Source organism: Oncorhynchus masou, chromosome 14 (genome assembly GCF_036934945.1).
Source record: "Oncorhynchus masou masou isolate Uvic2021 chromosome 14, UVic_Omas_1.1, whole genome shotgun sequence".
In the NCBI taxonomy this organism is placed as follows: domain Eukaryota; kingdom Metazoa; phylum Chordata; class Actinopteri; order Salmoniformes; family Salmonidae; genus Oncorhynchus; species Oncorhynchus masou.
Window position 1 is genome coordinate 6305081 of NC_088225.1, and position 23179 is coordinate 6328259.

At 44.4% G+C, this 23179-nt stretch overlaps 1 protein-coding gene across 1 annotated transcript; it reads right to left on the reverse strand.

Annotated features, from left to right (window-relative positions):
* Positions 1-5780: 5780 nt before the first annotated feature.
* Positions 5781-22490, reverse strand: LOC135554045 (serine/threonine-protein kinase 17A-like). Its single transcript, XM_064986058.1, has 7 exons — positions 22092-22490; positions 15864-16076; positions 10458-10602; positions 8958-9084; positions 8791-8839; positions 8431-8610; positions 5781-7721 (listed from the first exon to the last, which is right to left on the reverse strand). The coding sequence occupies exons 1-7, from the start codon at positions 22187-22189 to the stop codon at positions 7436-7438; spliced, it is 1098 nt and encodes a 365-aa protein (XP_064842130.1). The 5' UTR covers positions 22190-22490; the 3' UTR covers positions 5781-7435.
* Between the last annotated feature and the right edge of the window lie 689 nt (positions 22491-23179).

Below are 23179 nucleotides of genomic sequence, written 5' to 3' on the forward strand. Positions count from 1 at the left end.
TAGTGTGTACTGTACACTGCCTGTCTGTGTGTACAGTACACAGGTCTATAGGGACGGCAGTGTACTCCAGCATAGAATTGGAACATTGTTCCTTGCTAAACTCATTAGCCTGATTCGAACACCCCTTCAACATCCTATTGACAAGCTTACGGAAGCTTCTTTTTTTTCCCGTTTACCACAATGTGTGACTCGGAATTCGATCGATCATATGCTTTTCTTTAGGTTGGCACATTTTTTTCCCCCTCCCAATGGCCAATGAACCTTGGATGTGACAACGCCAGTGCTCAGCCAACCACAAGGTTCTTAGAGGTGACAAACTGGCAGCACACGTATACAATCACTTCTGGCTCCAGTTATTGTTGAGTTATTCCAATGTGCATCTGCTTCTACTGTCTGAGTTGAAATGATGGAGAAATCCTATTCTAGCTTTAATCCAAGGCGCCGCTATAAACCACAGCCATTACTCAGCAACGGGAGTAAAATGATCTGTGAATTACAGGATCATTAATGACCCGACTGTGGAACAAGGCCTAACCATAGCATGTTACCCATTTTGACCAGGATGACTGACCCAGTCTCAGAGGATGTATCCTTCAAGTAATACATCTGACTTAAAAACAGGGAAAAAAAATCAAGTCTCTCCTGTTTGTTTGCTATTTAATAACAGAGGAAAGACGAGACCATTTGTCCTGGGAGTTGTAGGACTTGTTACCTCTTGACATTCCTCTGAAGGCCTCTCTCTTTCCCCACAGCGGTAGCTACCTCTTAAGCTTAAATGATGTACCATCTGTCAGTTTATCCCGAGACAGGTTAAAGAAAAACTTCTTAAACTTAAATTGGCACAGCTGACGGATAGTGTAAGAAGGTAGAGTCAGAGAGACAGATGCGTTAGACACTTGAGTGACAGGTACATTAGGTATGTTATTAAACGCCCAGGTGAGGCCGGGACAGAGGAAACCCCCTATTCTGAGGGCTAGGGGCTTTTCCTCACGATAGTGTTATTACTGCTAAGAGCGCTGATAACATTGTTACAGAAACACTTTTCCACGACCTGACTGGCCTCGCCATTGTTTTCAGCGGGGTTTGTTGTGCACAGCGATATGGCCGATTACATCATGAAGTTTCTCACAATATGAACATCTGACTCTAATGATGGCATTACACACACATACACAAACACACCTCTGTGGGAGTGAGTTACATCACACCAAGGAGGGAAGAAGGAGTGGAGGAGGAAGTAGCTGCAGACACACAAATAAAACAATGACAGCTTTTCTTCTCATTAAAGTGTCCTGTGCTCCCCCGAGCAACCTTGAAAGTATTCTTCGTTCTTCCATTGTATCCTGATAAATCAGCTGGTCCTAAACTGAAAGAACACACATTTATTGGTTTCCCTGCATCCTCATCAACACACCCGCCAGAACAGAACCAGTAATACCAGCTGCCATGGCCATCATATCATCGCACAGCACGACGTTGTCACCATTCTCCTTCACACACAAAATGACAGTTATGTCACCAAACCAGAACCAAAAACAGCCCATGCTAGCCACCAGCTGAAACCATCATGGTAAATAGTCTTTGATCCTCAACTCACATGGGCACACCAAGTGGCAGTTATGTCGCATCACTGAAGAATCGCAAGTCATAGCTTGCAATTAAATCCAGGAGGCCAGAGTATTATTGTTCCCTTCCTCTTTGACAACTACAAGCGTGGCAGAGTAGAAGTCACAGGGTAGAGCAGTATTGTCAAAGATAGTTGGAGCATGAGATAGGCCGGGAGAGGAGGGAAAGACCAACCGTATCAGCCTATAGCAGCTCAAGAGTGTGTTGTGTACTTGACTGTTCCCCGACCCCAGAGCTGAAGTGAACAGTGTACATGTTGTGATTGGGATGGAAATGACTAAGAGCTCTGAATGATCCAGACCACTAGATTCAGTTCTGTTCCCCCTCACTCTGAAACACTGGACTCCCTTACGTGCTTGTAGAGTCACAATGAGCCCACAGAGTTCACTGTGTGTGTGTGTGTGTGTGTGTGTGTGTGTGTGTGTGTGTGTGTGTGTGTGTGTGTGTGTGTGTGTGTGTGTGTGTGTGTGTGTGTGTGTGTGTGTGTGTGTGTGTGTGTGTGTGTGTGTGTGTGTGTACAGTACTCCAGTCCAAACAACTGTATTTGGCAGGATTTTTATTGCTGTCCGTGATCTTACCCACCACACAGAAAATGAACCCTATAAGGACTGGCTTAGCTGTGCCTCTTGTTTTGATTGGGGCCTTTTCAAAGGTCTTGAGTTGAAGTTGAGAAGTTCACCCTGAGTTGAGTATCACCGAGTTCAATAATATCATTTCTGTCAATGCTGCCTGCCTCTTCCATGTTGTGGCAGGAGACAGTTGCCACAGACGGAGAAAAAACAGACATCAGCCATCTGACCTGGCAACTTTCTGTTTAGAATGCTTTTGTGTTCTTAAGATTTTTCCAGGGAAAAAAATAAATAGCTGTGCTTAACCAAAGGCAGTCAATGTCTTGGCTGAGAATGCCTCGCCATGAGAAACATATTACCCGTGGTTAGGATATGGCTTTGTGCTCTCTGAACATTTCATTTTTTTCTCTCTTCAAAGCGTGACTTACTTGTGGCGACAATTGTCTCTTCATTTTGTCTTAGTTGATATCTATAGAGGACACAAGCAGAACGTCGCTGCACAGTAGAGGAACAGTATTTGCATGTGCCATGATTGGTCTTGTTATCAATAGGAAACTGGCCATGACACACAAAGACATGAACCTCTGGGTCTTTTCTCAGTGAGTCTTCTCTCAGTCTCCTGTGAACTGCACTTGATGAGATACTTGAGGTCAATGCTGGAATGTAACACAACAAGTAAAGTAATTGGAGAGGGCCAGACAAACAGGCACATACCAGATGAATTGGTATGTCAATGAACTGTCAATGTTGTAGGCTACACTTGCACTACTAGAGGGCAACTAGAGTCATTTGCTGGAACGCAGTTGGATCGTTTGCCTGGGCCTGGGGAATGGAATGCCCTGTGATGTGACGAGGGGTTGATAGACTGACAGGCTTGTTCACTAGAATCTAATTGCTGTACCATTATTAACAATGCCTTAATAATTATTCACATGCTAAGCTTGTCAAACTGAAACAAGTTCTGATATTTAAAAGGTGAGCAGGTCCTGAGAGAGAAGAGAGTAAAGGGGGTGGGGTGGAGAGAGGGAGTATCCTAAGGCAGCCCAGCCTCCAACCCCCTGAGCAGTTATTGTTTAGTGATCCCCCTCTTGACTACTCAGACATCCACATGATCACACCATAATAAAACTTGAATCAGGAACATAAGCATCCAATAATTTCCCCATTTTGTAAGGTGTGAGGGAGCAGCTTCTTGGAAAGCTGAAAGACTGACAGAGATCTAGAGATTGAAGAGAACGGGGCGAATGAAAGATGAAAGACTGACAGAGATCTAGAGATTGAAGAGAACGGGGCGAATGAAAGATGAAAGACTGACAGATCTAGAGATCGAAGAGAACGGGGCGAATGAAAGATGAAAGACTGACTGAGATCTAGAGATTGAAGAGAACGGGGTGAATGAAAGATGAAAGACTGACTGAGAGATCTAGAGATTGAAGAGAACGGGGTGAATGAAAGATGAAAGAGACTGACAGAGATCTAGAGATTGAAGAGAACAGGGTGAATGAAAGATGAAAGACTGACAGAGATCTAGAGATTGAAGAGAACGGGGCGAATGAAAGATGAGACTGACTGAGAGATCTAGAGATTAAAGAGAACGGGGCGAATGAAAGATGAAAGACTGACTGAGAGATCTAGAGATTAAAGAGAACGGGGTGAATGAAAGATGAAAGACTGACTGAGAGATCTAGAGATTGAAGAGAACGGGGTGAATGAAAGATGAAAGAGACTGACAGAGATCTAGAGATTGAAGAGAACGGGGTGAATGAAAAATGAAAGACTGACAGAGATCTAGAGATTGAAGAGAACGGGACAAATGAAAGAGCACCAGAGAAACGTGACGAATAAAGACAAACAAAAAGAGAAAAGGGAGAGAAACAAAATAAGCAGGCAGGGGTATAAAAGAAACGTCCCTGGTGTCAGCTGCTAAATGTCCGTAAGTATTGAAATAGAGCATGGTAAGGCCGTGTGTTGGCTTGGTCTTTCATACGAACAGCCTTCACACTAATCTCATAAGGAAGATCTCTCATGACTTCATATCAATATGATCTTATGGAAACAAACATTCTATTTGCACTATGCTCAAACAATTCAAATGAACACGATCCAGTGATCCATATTCCTAATTCCAACCAGTTGTCAAACATGGTCAATCTTGGTTTTGTAACGGGATGTTGAGTTCAGTCAATGGAGTCTATATGTGAAGACAAAAGATTCCTCCTCTTCCCCACATTCTGTTTTTCTGATTCCCTGTTACATTTTCAACACGGGGATCAAGGTTATGACAACTTCTGCTCTTTTAGGACCCTTGGTTACCAGGGAACAAAAAGCTCGCTGGCTGCTTTAAGCAGGAACGATTTAGAATCCAGATGTCTGACATTTTCAAACAGAACGGCCACATTTTGTTTTGTACATCAGCGACACAGTTCACACATAGAGTACCGCTAACATCATGGCTGGAGATGTGAGGGCGAAGGTCAATGGAGAGGAGTTAGATGCTGTAACAGATCATTGAATCAATTTGATATGGCCAGGACTGATAAACCAAAGGAAAACCTCTGTACACCAAAGCCTTTGCATCTCCCCCTGAGAGCAGGTTCTCTTTGTGTCTATAGAAGCTTCTCTTTGTTCTTTCCATTTGTATTGGTCCTGTGGTTTTGAGCTGTAGGTCTTCCGTGAAGGCTTTGGTCTTGATAGAACTACACCTGAATTAATAAAAATATCCTCACAATGGTTGTCTTCCAGATATCGAGACAAAATGTTCCCACAACTGTGTGAAACCCAGCCACATAGACATAGCCTATCATCTCTGTCATGTTTTGCATAATGTGCGCGTGCCGAGGGCGTGAATGTGTGTATGGGGTTGGTAGGTGTGAAAATATAGCCATGGTGCAGAACAGAGCCTCTCCTGCTGAAAAAAGCAAAGGCTATATTAACAAGGGTGAATAAAGTGAGAGGGAAAGTTACTAACATTTCTTGCATTCCGAAGGTCAAAGGATATTCAAGGGAAACAGTCACTCCAGGCAGGGCCCGTCTGTCCAGAGCTCAACATAGCCTGAGTGGAGCTAGCTGGACTGAGCCCAGTGCCGACCCTCAGCGGAAGAGCACATTAAAGCAAGAATCCAGAACATTGGCACGCAGGGACATTGTTCAACCTGCTGCAAGTAAACAAGGGAGAAGGAGTGTGTGTGTACACACACACACCAGTGAAGAAAGCATCACAGCATGTCCCTTTTCAAGTGACTGGTATTTCCTGTGAAGTGTGGCTAGATATTTCTGGAAATCCTGCAGTTCTTCTTGCTACATTTAACTTGTTTCCCCAAAAGTACCAAAAAACAGGAAAGACAGACACTTGGGAAATGGTCTTAAGTGTAAACTAAAGATACTGTAGTTTGAGGAATGTTTTTCCAAGTGAAGAGACCATAATATTTCAGCACACAAGAGGAGAATAAATGTTAAATTGGGTCACAATAGTTCCCCGGGTCCTTTGTACAAGGAACTACATTCTGACCAGACTAAAGCTTTGTGGTTTGAGGGAACAAGACAAGCAGGGGTTGTTCCATGCCTTAAACAGACCACACAATGAAGTAAATTCATCAAGATGAATAGTTTAATACAAAATGTACATTTATTGTTCTTCGATAAATTTTTGCGAGGCATGCCATCAACATTTATTCATTTCAATATAACGTCCACCTGGACACAAGTGCAAATCTGCCTGAAATTCCATGAGCAGTAACCAGGAATGAAAGTCATAAGTACAGAGTCAAGATAAAAAATAAACAAAACAAAAAAGGAGGCATACAATAATTATTAAAATGTTCATACATTATGGATATTAAAATATTTTACAGATTATTCTTACACTATCAAACAATATACACTTCAGTACTTTTTGAGAAGCCCTCAAGAGTAAGTGATCTTCACTCAAACACCACATATCCAAAAGGAGCTTTCTTCAAAGCCTTTCAATTGGTTGCAAATCATTGAATCCTAGTCACATCCTCTTCAAAAAGACAAATCGGGTTCACAAAGCCTGAAGGGAAATATATTGTGACATATCCAACATGGCAAACTGATATTTCAAACATGAGTACATGGAAATTGTGCAACAATAGCAAAAAAAAAAAAAATAATCTCACAAGAATAAACAGAAACACAACAGGTGAACTATATGGCACTTGGTGGAAACGAGTGAGGCAAATATATTAACAATAGATGGTGGGAAGTGGCCATGTACATTTGTGTCTTAATTAATCATTCAACTAAACTGTGCTTTTTGAGCCATTTCATCAAGACTTTGGTTATTACTTTCTGACCATTTGTGTAGTTCATTCTTAAAATACAAAAAGTGCTTTAAATTGACATCAAGATTGTCCTTACCACTAAACAAAGGATGTGATTTAATTAGATTGGTGATTGAGATGGCTTTCTATGTTTTGGGGGCCTGAAGTGGTCAAATGAACAAACAAAATCAGAGAGGACTATTTAACCCTTCTGACTGGTTTCTGTGAGGGCACTCCCCGAACACAGCCCGTCAGTTAGGTTTCATTTGCTGCGTAGGCAGCATCTCATCTAGGTGCATCCTTCATAATCAACATCATCATGAAAGGCATTTAAGGCTCAGACCTCAACAAAAGCAAAGTGGTTCCAACTTCCTGTTGGCCAACGTCATTTCCTCTCAGGGTGAGCAGTTACATCCTCACAAAGGAGAGGAGAAGTACAGGTTCAAAGGTCAGTTAGGGAGTGGAACGTGAAGGGCAGCCAAGGTGAGAGCCAGGTTGAGGGCCAACGTGGGATCAACCCAGCCTGGGACAAAGTAGGACTCACAGAGTGCAGACCAGACCAAGTGATGGATGAAGTCAGTCCTATTGTTCTAGTCTTCATAGCCGAGCACAAAGAACTGGCCCACTCCTTCCATTCACAGCACTTATACAGTTACAGTACCCTCGCTACACATGCATTAAAGTGTGTCAGTGTGGCTCATTACCAAACACCACGCAACAGCACACTAATCAGCACAACATGCATCAAACACGCATGGATTTACTGCACACGGTCAGCTGAGCTCAGACAGATATCACACATCCATCGCAGCAGTAGCAGCAGCACACATACAGAGTCAAAACAGAGCTGGAGGCCCTGCGTAGGACCAGACCAGGTCTCACTGGCTTCCAGACAGTGTCCATTCTGTGACAGCAGTCCAGTCAGTCACTACACACAGTGTCTCGTGGAGCCCTTCCTCAGCAGATGAGCTCCTGTTGGATCTCTGGCAGTGCGGGGAAGGGCTCAGAAGTGAAGGAAAAGGCATGGCGGCCCGTCTTCAGGTCTACCTGACCGGGGCACATCAGGTACGAACCCATGCTCTCCAGCTCTGGGGAGGGTGCCGGGCTCTCAGGCTCAGACTCTGATTGGCTGGTCTCAGGCTCGTCCAATGAGGGTAGAGAGCTGGCGTGGAGCTGGGTGTAAAGGTCAGCTGGTCCATTCAGCCAGGGGTGGTTAAGGCACTCTGCTGCAGTGGCTCTCTTCCTGTGGACACAGAGAGAGGATGCGTGTCAGAACTCAAATCAATCAATGTCTAGGCAGCAAGGACTTTAAAAGCTTCTGTTCATCCGTTTTGAAAGTAAAACTGAAATAGCTAAGGTGAATATATATGTAAAGGAAAGCCAATGGTAAAAAGGTGACAAATGTGCAGTTATACAACTTCCTGTCCCTCCCCTTCCCCCAGACACTCTTCTTTCCCCGACAGTCTGTTTGAAAAACCACGTTTTCATCCCAGCCTTTTTCCCCTCTTTGGGATTACAGACACAGGAATTTTCTCCACTTTTTTTTAAAAATACCGCCGATAATCTACAGCAATTAAATTATATTGAGTGAAGATTACAGCCCTGGATCACAGCGATAGACTACTGCTGTTTGTCATTGAGACATGATGGTGACATACAGTATGTAGCCCTTCTGTGCTGGAACACTTTGCCAAATAGTGACAGTGGTGACACAGAACGTGTTAAGAAACAAAACGTAACAAGGACCAGTATCCTCATATTAAATTGTTCATATACGTTACCACGCATCCGGAGACTTAACGAGGCTGTGCTGCAAGCAGCAGTATGAATGACGTCGCTCACGTGTTAATTAGCGTTGAACTCAATATGGGACACGTGGGAGAACATCCATCTGTCGGGCTGTGGCACTGAACTAATTGAGTGTTGATTCTTGAACCTATCCTGTTCCTCACCTGGGGTTTTTGAGCAGCAGGGTCTTGATGAAGTCAATGGCGAGGGAGGAGACACCCTCGAAGGCATCCTGGGAGTAGTCCACGTTGATCTGGGAGATGTTCAGGAAGGTCTCCTGCTTGCTGTCCCCCAGGAACGGAGACTCGCCCGTCAGCATGACGTAGGTCAGGACCCCTATGGACCTGAGAGGAGGAGGAGGAGGAGGGAAAGGTGTCATGTCTTGTAGTCTGAGTATTTTTTCTCAGATTTCCACTGTGGAGCTGGCTGGTGATCTCAATATTTTATGGCTTCTGGAGAAACCGAGATGTATTGAAGACACTAGCTGATATCTGCTTGACGCAGTCCATTTAGCTCATTCTCACCACATGTCTGTCGCTATGCTGATGGGTTCATAGTTCAGGATCTCTGGAGCTGGAATAGCATAGACAACGCCAATTAGTCCTGATAAACATTTTTACACTACTGAAGTTAAGAATTGCTTATCCATCTTCCTTATTGATATAGACCGACTGCAGAAGCCAGGACTCACCCACATACTCCGGAGTGCCCAGGATCTCTCGGACTTCTGTCACATTGTCCATGCGTCTGGACAGGCCAAAGTCCACGATGCGGACATCACCCAGTGGGATGGCACTGGTCAGCAGGATGTTCTGGGGCTGAGGGGAGAGACCGAGATAAGACAGATGAGACCAAATCCAAAGATTGCGTGGTAAGTGAATTGACAGAGGTCACATACCATGCTTGATAGATTGTGAATCAGTAGAGTAGTCGTCGATACTCAAGGCCTCCCATTAAAGAGTCTAATCTACCTCTACATGAATAAGCCAAGCCCAGAGTGTACAGTCCCAGAGGGATTCAATATCACTAAACCAGGTTCATCCCCTTAGCCTATTAGATGATTCCAAGGAAAGGTGGGATGTTGTGGAGGGCCTATCAGATGAGATGGCTCCTACATCATGTATGATGCTTAACCTTTGGGTCATACTGGCTAGATTCCTGGCCTGGGGCCAGGACATCTTGGAGGACCAAGTGGTGCAGTGGTCTAAGGCACTGCATCGCAGTGCTAGAGACATCACTACAGACCCAGGTTCGATCCTGGGCTGTATCACAACCAGCTATGATCGGGAGTCCCATAGGGTGGCGCACAATTGGCCCAGCGTCGTCCGGGTAAGGGGAGGATTTGGTGGGGTTGCCGTCATTGTAAATAACTTGTTCTTAACCGACTTGCATAGTTAAATAAAAGGTCAAATACATTTTAAAAAGCTAGGATAAATGAAGGAGCAAGAGACAGACCAGAGCCTGAGACGGCCAGCGACATTTCACCAGGAATAGATTTAATACTGTCCATCACTGGGGGAGGAAAAAAAGAAAATGGGGAGCCAATAAAATCTAGTCTGGGGACAGAGTCGGTTCTGTCCCCCTCATTCAAAAACCCTGCTCATAAACCCCCTGGAACAGAGGGTTTCTTCATACATATATATATATATATATATACACACACACACACCTGCCTGCCAAGTTCTAACACGCTCCAAAACAGTTTTTTTTTTTTATTCATCATTATCAACAACAAATGTTTTTGACATCACTGGGCAGACAAAACAAACCTATGAGACGTACAGCTTTTGTTCTGTGTCACAACCCTGCAGTATTTTACAAAATAAGTTCTACAGAGAGAGAGAGACCAGACCCTGACAGGGTTCATTTGTAAGAGCTGGAACTCCGAGGACGAAAACTGTGCAGCATTCACATAAAAACAGTTGTCACTCGTTAAAAGCTAACAGAGTAACTCAGATGGGCGTCTTGATTTGCTCGACAAGTCCCATGTACAGGGAGAGTTATTGCTCTGCCACATTAGGGGGTTCTCATTGCTTAAGGGGAGCAATATGGCAGTTGAGAAACAGGTCTACCATTCCATGGGTGCACTGTTTTTTTTTTTGTGTTTAAAAAAAAAACCAAGTCTCTCGCATTGACAGCCATAACTAGTAGCGGATTTGGTTCTGGGTGACGAGATGAGCTTTCTACTGACCTTCAGGTCCAAGTGGACCACGTTGTTGCGGTGCAGACAGGCCACGCCGGTGAGGATCTGTCTGGCCAACCTGATCACATCCTTCTCTGTGAAGGCCTCGTCGTTCTCCGCGACACACTGGTTGAAGATCTCTCCACCGGCAGCACTGGAAAACACAGAGGCAAATGGAGGATCAAAATAGACCCATGGTGATGAGACGAACAACAAACAGTACATGTTAATTATATCTGTACTTTGTTACATGGGCTGCTGTAATTGATTGCTGATGATGCATTGTTAAGCATTTACACCCATGAATAGTATAAACTGTATTCATTGTAAATCACTGCATTTGTACCACTAATCAAATCAAACATGACGACAATGCCAGCCACACCCCTGTTCCGTTATATCACACAGTGAAGTGTGGCGAGCCCGAGCCCGTGATTTTTTATTTTTAAAGTTACGCCCGGTGGTTCTTGTACTTTGGGCTTGGGAACAGGGTCAGTGCTCCACATCCACACACAAAGCATGTGACCCCTGTCTGTGGCACTCTGACGTTCCCGCACGGAAATCAGAAGAAAAATAGTGCCTCCCTGACCTCAGCTGACTCGAGATACGAGGACCCAGGGACTGCGGTTGAAAATTAGCCGGCTGGCTAAAACCGGCACTTTTACTGAAACGTTGATTAATGTGCACTGTCCCTGTAAAAATAACAATAAACTCAAACTCAAACCCATATCAGTCAGTGCCAGTCCCGGATAAGACTTTCCAGAGTTACACACAAATTCCAGATCAGTTAAGTCACAAACAAAAAATGAAGGGGAAAGAATTTCAACTCTATCAAACTCGAGATCCCTGTCGTATAATAAAGAGTTACCTAAGACGTAAGACCGTGACAGCACACTGAAACGAACCCATAGTTTTAAAGTAGTGGATAGGACACTAAATTGCAAGGATTACCGCCACACTGCTGCGTCACTCCCCAAAATTGGAAGTTTATTCAATCTGCTCAGGATTAGGGGGGGGGGGGGGGGTTGTCCTATTTTTGGGGCTCCACTTAGAAAATAGAAAGGCTAATTACCAAACTAAAATGGCGACTTCTCAGTTTTGTTAAGGCAAAATCCTGGTTTGTCAATCCTTGTTTAACAGTGGTAAGCAATGCCGTCTGGGACACGGCACATGTGTTGGATGCTTCTCCAAAGCAGATGAAAAGCCTAGAGAGAGGACGCTTGCCAAATAGCACAGCGTGTGGGGGATTTAGTCAGCACACATGCTTTTTATCTGGAGAGGAAATCTGCGACCATGGCCCGGGCATAACTGTTACATAACCACACCATCTAATCCCTGGGTAGCCTCGCACCTTCACCTTTACTGTCCTCAGCTGCAAAAATATCAGGTTCTGTTTTTCTGGACATCCATCATTGGGCCATATAAATCCTCTTTCGTTTGGGGCTCCACACATTTATTGCTGGCCGTCTCTTCTGAACCCCCCCCCCCAAAGTCCCTACAGTACCCATGTATACCAAATGTGCATAGCAGGCCTAGTTTACCAGTTTTGGGGGGGTAGGGAGGAAATGAGAGACATCAGTGTGTCGTTGGAAGCATGGCTTTGATTTATGCTTGCTGACAACTGCATGATTATTTATTTTTTAAGCTAACTGATCGTGCCACTTATTGTTCATCTGTTCCATGTGCTGGGTCTCAATTTAATACAATTGACTCAAATAGGTCTAATTATCCCACCCCTTTTCCCCCCGTTTGAACTAATTACCAATAGGCGGAAACAAAGGTACCCTCCGAAATACTTCAATAAACTCATCTAGGCAGGAGACAAGGCTTTTAGTATGAACAAGAGCCATCCTGTAGAAATTACATGGACTGAGGACATACAAATATGATGGCGGGAGATGTATGGTCTCATTTCTCCCTCTATGCCTCAGTGGCCCAGTCTCCCCACTGTCAGTCAGCAGACAGGCGACATGGAATGGTTGCCCATCCACTTAAGACAGAAGAACAGCACAGAGTCCCATCAAAGAGACTCACAGTAGCAGTCACCCGCAGAACATCAGGATTGGGCAGAGGGCAGGCAAAGAGCTACTTGAGAACGAGCTGAAGACAGATGAGCCTGAGTTCTCGATGAGAGGAGAACGATATTGGTTAGTGTGCACTTAAGATCTCCAGGAATAGGCATTATGCTATTGCTGGCCAGCTACCAAACAGAGAGAGAAGCTCAAAGCCTACTACTGATCACTTCTCACAAGGCCTGTGTGTTGACTGCATTGTGTTCTCAGTACAGTACATAGACTCTGGTTTCAGAGGTGTCATCATTTAGATGCTGTGACAACTCATCCTCCGCTACAGGAAACTTGATGTGTCAAACCTTCACTAGAATGAAGAGAATTTCAAAAATTGGAATACAATTAATTAGACCGCCCTCATCCTCAAAAACACTTTTACTAGTTCCTAAAAATATCTTCTGAAGATGTTATTGCAGTTTTAAATGAAAGCCATCCCATGCCAGACAGGTGGAGATGTGTATCAAAGACACTTACATAATCCATTGACTGCATACATTTGAAGTGACAAAGATAAAATGGCTGACATGGACTGGAGGAGAGGGTTTCAATGTGCGTTCCGTAAGATGTTTTTAACGTGCGTATTGAGACATCAGATACCATTACACTTCAGGATGAAAGCAGAATTAAGAGGACAGAGGGGAAGAAGAAAACACCACCCTCTTTCCCCAATTAGAGGGGCTGAAAAACTGTTGTAGAAAAAAAAATTACCTCAGGAATGATTCCATCGGCGCTGAAAGATCAAGCTCGAGTGAGTCAAAGTGACACATTGTCATAAACATACCCGTGTAAAGCTTTAAAGCTGCTCTAGGGTTATGATTGGCCGGGCAATCTATTCCCAAGACTATCCGATTGCCTGTAATTGGTTAGGATTTTGAGTTCCTCTTATCTGAAGTTACCTCAGTTTACAGCAGTGCCATGAGTTCAAGGCCTCTGAGGTGAAACAGCTGAGTACAGTATTCACAACACTTGTATCTTGTATTGTTTGCCAGATGATAAACAAATATGTAGTGACTGAGGGTTGGACCAAGTTTTTCAAGGTCAGTGTACGCACAGCTAATTTTCCCACATATAATGTAGACCTCTAGAAATGCACCTGCACAATACTGTATTTAAAAAAAAAAAATGTTTACCCCCTTTGTTAGTAGTTACTATCTTGTCTCATCGTCACAACTCCCGTACAGGCTCGGAAGAGACGAAGGTCTAAAAGCCATGCGTCCCCCGAAACACAACCCAACCAAGCCGCACTGCTTCTTAACACAGCGCGCATCTAACCCGGAAGCCAGCCACACCAATGTGTCAGAGGACACACCGTGCACCTGGCGACCTGGTTAGCGTGCGGCCCGCCACAGGAGTCGCTAGTGCGCGATGAGACAAGGATATCCCTACCGGCCAAACCCTCCCTAACCCGGACGACGCTAGGCCAATTGTACATCACCCCATCTCCCGGTCACGGCCGGCTGCAACAGAGCCTTGGCGCGAACCCAGAGTCTCTGGTGGCACAGCTAGCACTGCGATGCAGTGCCCTAGACCACTGCGCCACCCGGGAGGCCCGCACAATACTGTATTTGTCAATATGACAAACATATAAGATGTTTGGTCTCTGGTAACACCATGGGTTTTCCTTGACAAGACATGTAGAGAGTTGGGAACACACAGATGAGAAGGTTTGTTGGAGAACCATTGAAGAGATGTATTTCATGCAACTATTTACCACCATCAGAAGCAGGCCATGGACTGTGCCTCGAGTACGGAAACCATTATGATTAAACCGTCAGAATGCGTTCTAAGCAGAAATGATACAGGTTCATTTCTCATTAAAAGTGGCATTTTTGTTTAGACTAGTCGTTATGTGTGGCGTTTGTGGTGCTCGCGCAGACTGGTTTAAAAAAAAAAAAAAAACTTACTGATGAGAAAAATGTAGTTTATCGTTTCCATTTCTCATAAGTTGCGTGGGGATGTGGTTGTGGCTATGTGCAGACCAATGTGTGCCAATGTGTGAGTATGAGTATGCTACTTTGTGTGTGTGCTACTTTTGGGAGCGTCACCAACGGCTTCTATGTAAACTCACAGGAAATGGAACATTATTCTCTGGTTTGCAGCAAAGCTAGCCCACGCTGAGGTCAGAGAGCCCTTTAACAAAGTTAAAAAGTTCAGTCATACAGGCTGCAACAGCATCTCAATGGCTGCAGATTGCCAAGTTAGTAGGGGATTTCACTAGGAACCATAACCTACATTGGGATCTGGATGAACATAGGCCTAGAAGAATCTCTCAAACTTTCAGATAGACAAAGGACGACAGCACAAGGAAGCGCAAAGTTATCTGGCAGCTAGTGCAGGGCTATGGACCAGTGCCTGCCCCTGCAGAGCTGACCCACTGAAGGCATGAATTAGTGGCTCTGCTTCCTCGTTTCACACTTGGGTCCAAGAACGAGCACATACACACACCCCCCCAGTGTGAAAAGAGGAAGCAGAGCCACTATTTGGGGCTGGTAAAAAGCATGACGAAATTCTTTGACTGATGTTAGCTTTCCTTAACAATGTATCATGTGACAAATACTTATTCTCAAGAATCTTCTAGATCGAGTCATTTGGTCCATCTTCGTCCGTCTGTTTACAGGAACACTGACACAATCAGTCAGACAAGGTAACAAGAATCGGGGGATGTGGCTATGAGCACAGCGACCAACCACAGGGGAGCTATCATTTCCTTATAAGGTTACAAGGTTCAAGCAGGCCTGCGCGTGTTTGGTGTGCGTGCACACGCAGCTGTTTTTAAAGGTGACAAACTCTTTGAGTGACACGCAGCTGCATCCTCAGAAGAAAGTGCAACACAGGAAGTCGGCGTGTGAGGGTTAGACTGGAAAGATGTAATCTACCATTTCTCAAGAAACCCAACGCTCTGACATTCACGTCACTCAACATCCTGTCTACGCAAGATCTCATGCGGTTTTGAAACAAAAAAAAATCACGTAAAAAAAAAATCCATGTTTTATTTAAGCAGAATACATTTTGAGTCAGGCGACCACATCAAATCAAAACCCCTCGAAACGACGCAGAAATAGAAAAACCTGCAGAGACGGAAAGTTCTTTCAGCAAATGGCGCATAATGGTTTCTTATTTCCCCCCTCATTAGAAACCTTATCATTTCATCCCATTTTTTCCTGGCAGTGCTGCATTGTGGTGGAGCATCAATATGTACGGAGAGTTTAAAAGGTCTTCTAGATTACCATCACCAGCATTTTCTCCCATCACGGTCGACATGAACTAAGGGCGGTGCAGAGATCCAAACACACACACCACGTTTTTCCATGGTCTTTGCGTTTTGATGCATTACGAGCTCACTCACCACTCGAGGATGAGGATGATCTCAGAGTTGGTCTCGTAGACCTCGTGCAGCGCCACCACATAAGGGTTAGCCTTGGCTGACTCCAGAACAGCGATCTCGTTGAGGATGTCCATGCGGCAGTCCTCGCCCTTCCGACGCTTCCTCAAGAACTTGGCAGCGTGCTCCTTCCCTGTCGCCTTTTCAATGCACTTCTTCACCACAGCAAACTTTCCCCTGGGAAGAGAAAAATAAATGGGGGAAAGGGATATGTTGAATAATCAGAAACACAATTAAGAGTTTCATTTACAGGAGGCTTACACATTTGATTTGGTTGTCTTCGATGTCTTATCGTTAAATCTGATCGACTCTGGCCATGAACCTGCAGGGAGTAATCATGGGAGAGATAAACAGCAATTACAGCTCCAAACAATTATGACACCAATAAAGCAAAACAATTATTTTTTGTTGTTGCAGTACAGCGAAACAGATTACAACAGGTCGGCTGCACAGGTCACTGAAAGACCACCAAGGTAAAATGGAGAGGTGGACTGAGTGGTATTACAAAACAGAGGGATACACATGGAGTCATCTACCATTGTTATTCAATATAGGACTGATGATGAACACCAAGTGATAGGCTCCCTCATCAGTGTAGTAAGATATCCCTCTCTCCTCTTCCACAGTGGAGGGCTTGACAGGCAGGAGATAGGAGCGACGGTGGGGGTGATAAGATTAATAGCACTCTTTAAAGGTCAACATAAAGAGAGGAGCGCAACAGCTGGGCTTGTTGTCTGTCCACAAGCCCCACCCCCAGAGAAAAGAAAAGAGGAATGTACAACCACAATTCTAGAACACCATCTGAGCATTCCATTTGCTGCTGCATACATTGATGGATTCAGCAGAGGTGTTGTGGGCCAGGCTGCGGGTGTGGGCAGGAAATCCGATGTGTAGAATCACCCCACTGTGTCCAGCCTTCTACAAAACACCATCCCAGGACGATAAAGGAGCCTTGTACACTTCCCATTTTTACAGCGGCAGGGGACAAATGCAATTCCCAAACGCCTCCACCCAGACCCTGCATCTCCTCGGACAGCCACACAAAGGCCTGTGCAGGATGACCAGCAAACATGGCAGCCCCTGCACTAGGACCACCCACTTTCCTGGGGCTGGACTAGGGGAGATGGGGGTCCAGGAGGCCACAGCGGAGTCCACCCAACCCCTGGATTGTTTTACATTTTTTTAAGGCCACTGCAACGTCACTTAGCAAATAATTTGGCAACCCTGTTAGTGAATTTCGGCCTTCCCTCACTTTCCTGATTCAACTGACAACTGATTCAACTATTTTTGCCATGTTACTTGACAAACACTGCTGTGGAGTCAGATGTCTCAGCCAGACTGAGCCTGGCAGTGAAAGGTAATCCTTCATAGAAACTGCACAGGTAGACATAATGGCATCCCTACGGTTCTGCTATTAAAAGCCGTGCCTGTATGGAGAGGGAATGTCAGCTTGGTGCCGGTCATTTTCTCACATCTTTCCTCCAGGCTGGCGGTGCTATAAACCAACGCCTGCTACTCCTCCTGGATATGTTAGCTGGCACAAGGCCATTCCCTGTGGGCTGTTCCTCCTTCCCCTTTCATCACTCTCACTGGTTTCCCAGCCCTAGTGAGGATTGCTAGGGCACATTGTTCCAAATCAAAAGAACCAAACCATTCAAAGTCAAAGCCTTTCTTCTTTAATTAGCCAATTCCCCAAGTTCAGAGCAGCTACCTCTGTGCTGGGAACTGCCGATGAAATTAAAAGAAACCCCAGGCGATGCGGAGGAGCAACAGGAGGCCTTTTAAGATGGTGACACCAGGTCAAAGGTTGCTAAACTAGGCCATCATTACCCTGCTGTTTTCACACTGTCTGTAGTAACACACCAGAGACAAGAGCACAGGGGTTAGAAGTGGATGCAAACATAAAATTCAACATGCTTCAATTCAAAATGTCTGACCCACGAGAGGACATTACTATCTGCTTCCAAGAGACACTCGGACAGAAACCACGTCTGCCGCTTGAATGTTGTCTTTAACGTTCTGTGTAAATCCCAAATCCCACAGAAAAGGCAATTGTGCATAACACACCAGCACCTGATTTGCAGATCCATCATGATGCAGCTTCACGTCAGCATGTATGTGGTGTGTCAATCTTCAAAATCAACAGGGGACCATAAAAGGACGTTCATTCAGTATGCATAGACACAAACCCAGAAACTTGTGGTGGTGATGGCACTAATCTAACTGAGAAACTGTTTTCCCCCCCTGGGGTCTGTTTCTCAAAAAGGGGAGTGACTCATGTCTGGAGAGCACAGACAGCTGATCGCCTTCAGCTGCCTCGCTCACACAAACTCCCCTCAAACCCAAAAACCCACACATTGTTAATTGCAATCCTTCTAAATCATAGTGAAGATAGTGAAAATCTAGGCTAACTAAATATCAGAGGACAACCATTTGACCTAGAAACAGGGACCTGTTCCAACCAGTTCAAAGTCAATACCTTTCATGTCAACTCGTAACTTGCCCTCAAAGTCAAAACTCTTCTACTTTATCAAAATGCCTGATTTGTGTGAGCATATTTACAGAGGGGGGGGGGGAATCATTGAAGGGAAGCAATCAGGGGCAGATATCAGAAGCCATCAAAGGTGTTATTGCGGAAATCCGCTCCAGCAGGGGCCACAATGTCTCACACATAGTGGAGAGAGAGAGGGGGGAATCCATCCCTCCTCTTCTACTGACCATCTAATCTTGACAAGTTGCTCTCCTGGCATCCAACACAGCTCACATTCCTGCACTTAATGGGATTTATGAGGCCAGATCAGGATGTTGTGGGGGCGAGGAAGTAATGGGAGGAGGATGAGAGAGAGAGAGAGATGGGGGTAGAAGGAGTGCCGAGAGGACGCTGGGCTCTCTCAGAGCTCAAACAGCCCCCCCAGGTCCTGGCTGCTGGCCCAGGATGTCCCATGGTGTCTGGCAGGGAAATCTGGCTGCTACCAACTGGCAAAGTGACTGAGTCTTTATTTAGCAGCCGACTGCATACTATCAAGAAAAGAGAGAAATTAAATACCTCCCCATCTCCCTATGAAGTTATAAAAGGACAGTTGCATGGGGTATTGGTACAATATCGCCTGAGACAGAAGCAATGTGATGACCCAAGTCCAGATGATACAATAACCCCAGTCAACAGGTTCCAGATAAAACATTCTCCATGTGTATTGGACCTGGGGAGTTTAAAATCAGAGACCTCCCCATTCAACTCCCTTGGAATGCACACATGTTAGTGTCTGGGTTCAAATGCATGGTACGTCATACTCACTGATCTGTGGAGAACAACAGGGGCCCGGAGCAGGGCAGTGATGGTAATTATACGTTCTCCCGCACCCTGACCCCCAGGACAAAACAGGGCTGATTGGCAGGGAAATAGCCCACTGTAACAGACCCAAACAAACAGCCATGGGTGAGGCTGTAGGCATGGTCTGGATCCTGGAAAAAAAACCATCTCTTCCTGTGTTAACTTGTGTATGCCAGAGATTCCTTGGTGGAGGTAGAGATCGGGAGCTACTGAGTCCAGGGATGGCACATGTAGGTCAGAGCATATTTCATGCTAATAATTCTGGGGCTGGTAAAATGCATCGCATATTCACCCTTCTACCGACGGCCCCCACAGCAGTAGCAGTTAAAGAGGGGAGATATAGGGATTTAGGGTAAAGTTCTCCTCTGACATCTCAATTCAGTTTATAGGGGACAGAATGTGCCACAATTGAAGGAGAATCAAGCATTTCGCTACACTCGCATTAACATCTGCTAACCATGTGTATGTGACAAATACAATTGGATTTGACATGCCATTGCTCCAGGCTGGGATGAATTCCAAATGAAGGACATTTTTGTTGTGCAAGTGTATCATGAGCAGAAAAATGGTCCCGTTTTAGAATTAAGTAAAATTCAACATACCATCTGACCCAAAATAAATCACCACATAGAAAAACAAGTTTAGGTTAGCATCGCATTTATCAACTCCTTACTCATGTAAAATCAGCCGTGAAAAAAAGTAGCCTACAAACCAAAACCAGTTCTCAGACCACAAGTGGCATAATTATGCTCTTTATTGTGACTGAAAATATGTGACTGCGCAGTTGTCAGGTGGACTCCCAAGAACAGTACCTCAGTACCTCCAGGCTCTGATCAGGCCCTACACCCAAGCAAGGGCACTGCGTTCATCCACCTCTGGCCTGCTCGCCTCCCTACCATTGAGGAAGTACAGTTCCCGCTCAGCCCAGTCAAAACTGTTCGCTGCTCTGGCCCCCCAATGGTGGAACAAACTCCCTCACGACGCCAGGACAGCGGAGTCAATCACCACCTTCCGGAGACACCTGAAACCCCACCTCTTCAAGGAATACCTAGGATAGGATAAGTAATCCTTCTCACCACCCCCCCTTAATGATTTAGATGCACTATTGTAAAGTGGCTGTTCCACTGGATGTCAGAAGGTGAATTCACCAATTTGTAAGTCGCTCTGGATAAGAGCGTCTGCTAAATGACTTAAATGTAAATGTAAACGTAACATCTACAAGATCATGAACAGAGACAGAAGAGAGAGAGACACCCAACTCGCTGTTTTTTTCTGGTTCAATGAAAGTAAATGAACAACTGTAAGTAGACCAGACCCAGCTGCTAGTGCATGTGTGTCTATGGGAGACATATACCCAGTTAAGTAGACCGAACTGACAATTTGTCAATGGTAAACGTGTGAGTGAATTATCCACCATGTTTATCATGAACACCTTTCAGAATGATCTACTCAAGCAATTGTGCATTAGCTCATAATTCAACAGAGCTCGTAATACCAACTTTTTTTTAATACCAATTTCGCATTATTATGTACGTAACTCCTACCACTCCATTTAGTATGATACGTTTCATATGGTATGTATTCATTTGTGGCTGTCCATCATCCATTTAGTATGATATGTTACAAACTGCAATTCATACAATGTTACAAATTTGCAAAAAGTTTGATATTTTATGAATTCCAATTTGTTGTTGTTGCTAACGTTAGCTAGCTAATGTTCACTAGGCTAGGAGTTAGGGTTATGAGTCAATGGTGGAAAAGTACTCACTTGTCATACCGGAGTAAAAGTTAAACTTAATAGAAAACTCAAGTGAAAGTCACCCAATAAAATACTACTTGAGTAAAAGTATTTCGTTTTATATATACTAAAGTAACAAAACAAAAGGTAAAATAAATTTCAAATTCCTTCTATTAAGCAACCCAGATGGCATAATTACATTTGTCATTAGCAGATAGCCACGGTACACTATAAATTAAGCATATGTGTTTAGTGAGTCCACCAGATCAGAGGCAGTAGGGAGGACCTCTTGATAAGTGTGTTAATTGGACCATTTTCCTGTCCTGCTAAGCATTCAAATGTAATGACTACTTGTGTGTCAGGGGAAATGTATGGAGTACAAAGTACATTATTTTCTATAGGAATGTAGTTAAGTAAAAGTTGTCAAAAATATAAATTGTAGAGTACAGATATACACCCCCACCACCACAAAAAAAACATATGGTACTTAAGTACTTTACACCACCGTTAGGAGTTAAGTTAAAGGGTTAAGGTTAGAGGAAGGATTGGCTAACATGCTAGGTCGTTGCAAAGTAGCTAAAATGCTAAAGTTGTTTGTGATGAGAATCCAACACGCACGCTAGACGTTCACGTTATAGGCCTGGCCAACCAACCTTTTTTTGTTGCCATAAGTAACCATACCAAAAGTAACATATCATACTAATTTAAGTGTCTCAGAATTACGTGTACTATGTTACGTCTAGTCTGAGACCAGGCTGGTTATACTTAAAGAAATATCAGGGCTCACACAAAGAACACATCCCACAGATTTCCCTTACAACAAAAAAATGCCAACCACACAAAACAATTCAATGGGCGCAGATCGAGAGTTGTCCATGGCAGTGCCAGCGCCACTCATCCGGATTGGGCCGACAAGGTGAAATGTTCACTTACTCCCGTTTGCACGTGCAGAGAGAAAATGACAAACATTTCAAATGTGTAATTCCTCACTTGAAAGAATTAACAGTGCGTTTACCCCTGCCTCCCCCGTGTTTATTTCGCACTGCAGCACGCATTGACATCTATTCTATCTCATCATTTCATGCTGGACAGGGTAATTTATTAAACATTTCATCCGACTTACCTGCCCAATTCTCTGCCAAGCAACTCATAATTGCTCGTGAAAGGATCGGTCCTAATTCTCGTGTGAATCTTCGTCACCATCCCGTTCTTGTTCATCATTGTTATTGCAGTCCGATTGGAGAGAGAGAAAATATATTTCCTTGACAGAAGTTATATTAGCTGTTCAATACGTTCAAGTTAATTTCATGACAAAAAAAATATAGAGAAAGCTAAATAAACAGGCAAATAAGTTGTAATGAAACTTCAGAAAAGCAAACTTCTCAGCACCCAAAAAATCCCCGGGTTAATTCTGTGACCCTCAGGAATAGACAGATGAATCATTAAAGTATGAAGGAACTACTAATACACCACAGCTGTAATCAAGCCAAGCGCTGTATGTTAGTTTGCGTGTAGATAGACAGTCCCACAAATTAGCTCTATCGCAGAGCCAGCCTTTCTCAGTGACGCTGTGCCATGAAAGCCAATCGTAATTTGGCTTTGTTAAGGGGAGGGTTAAAGTCAGTGCGCATACCACGACACGGCTGATAGACAGGCACTAGCCTACTTGGTGTGGCAATCAACAGGTTGCCTACTCTTACTGCCTCAGTAGATGTCTTTAAAATAAATGGACACAGCTACACCTCTAATGCAGGTAGTAAGTAACCAAACTTTAGCGCCTACTGCTTAGATTTTGCAACACACACACCTAAAAACAATAAGAGTGTGATGTAACAGAAACATGCTGTAGGCAGGTGAGCAATCAAATGTGTCAATCATTACTTTGGGAAATATTTTACCAATCAAGGCATGCATCTCTCCCACATATACTGCAATCATGGCAGTCAGTCAGACTGACCATGGGGCATGATGCTAGGAACTGCTCTTCTCTCATCCTGTCCTTCACCTCTGCACTGGGAGTGGCACATTTTATGTCAGTGCCCCTGCCCTGCTGCCTGTATCTGGCAAGAATGCACAACAGGTCCCCATCCATTGGCAGCTTATTCATGGAAGACAGATGCAGACAAAGAACACACAAAGTAGAAACTACCATGGCCTGAAATATCATGGCCCGTAACAATGTTAAAGTCCAAAATAACTTGAAAAGTAGGG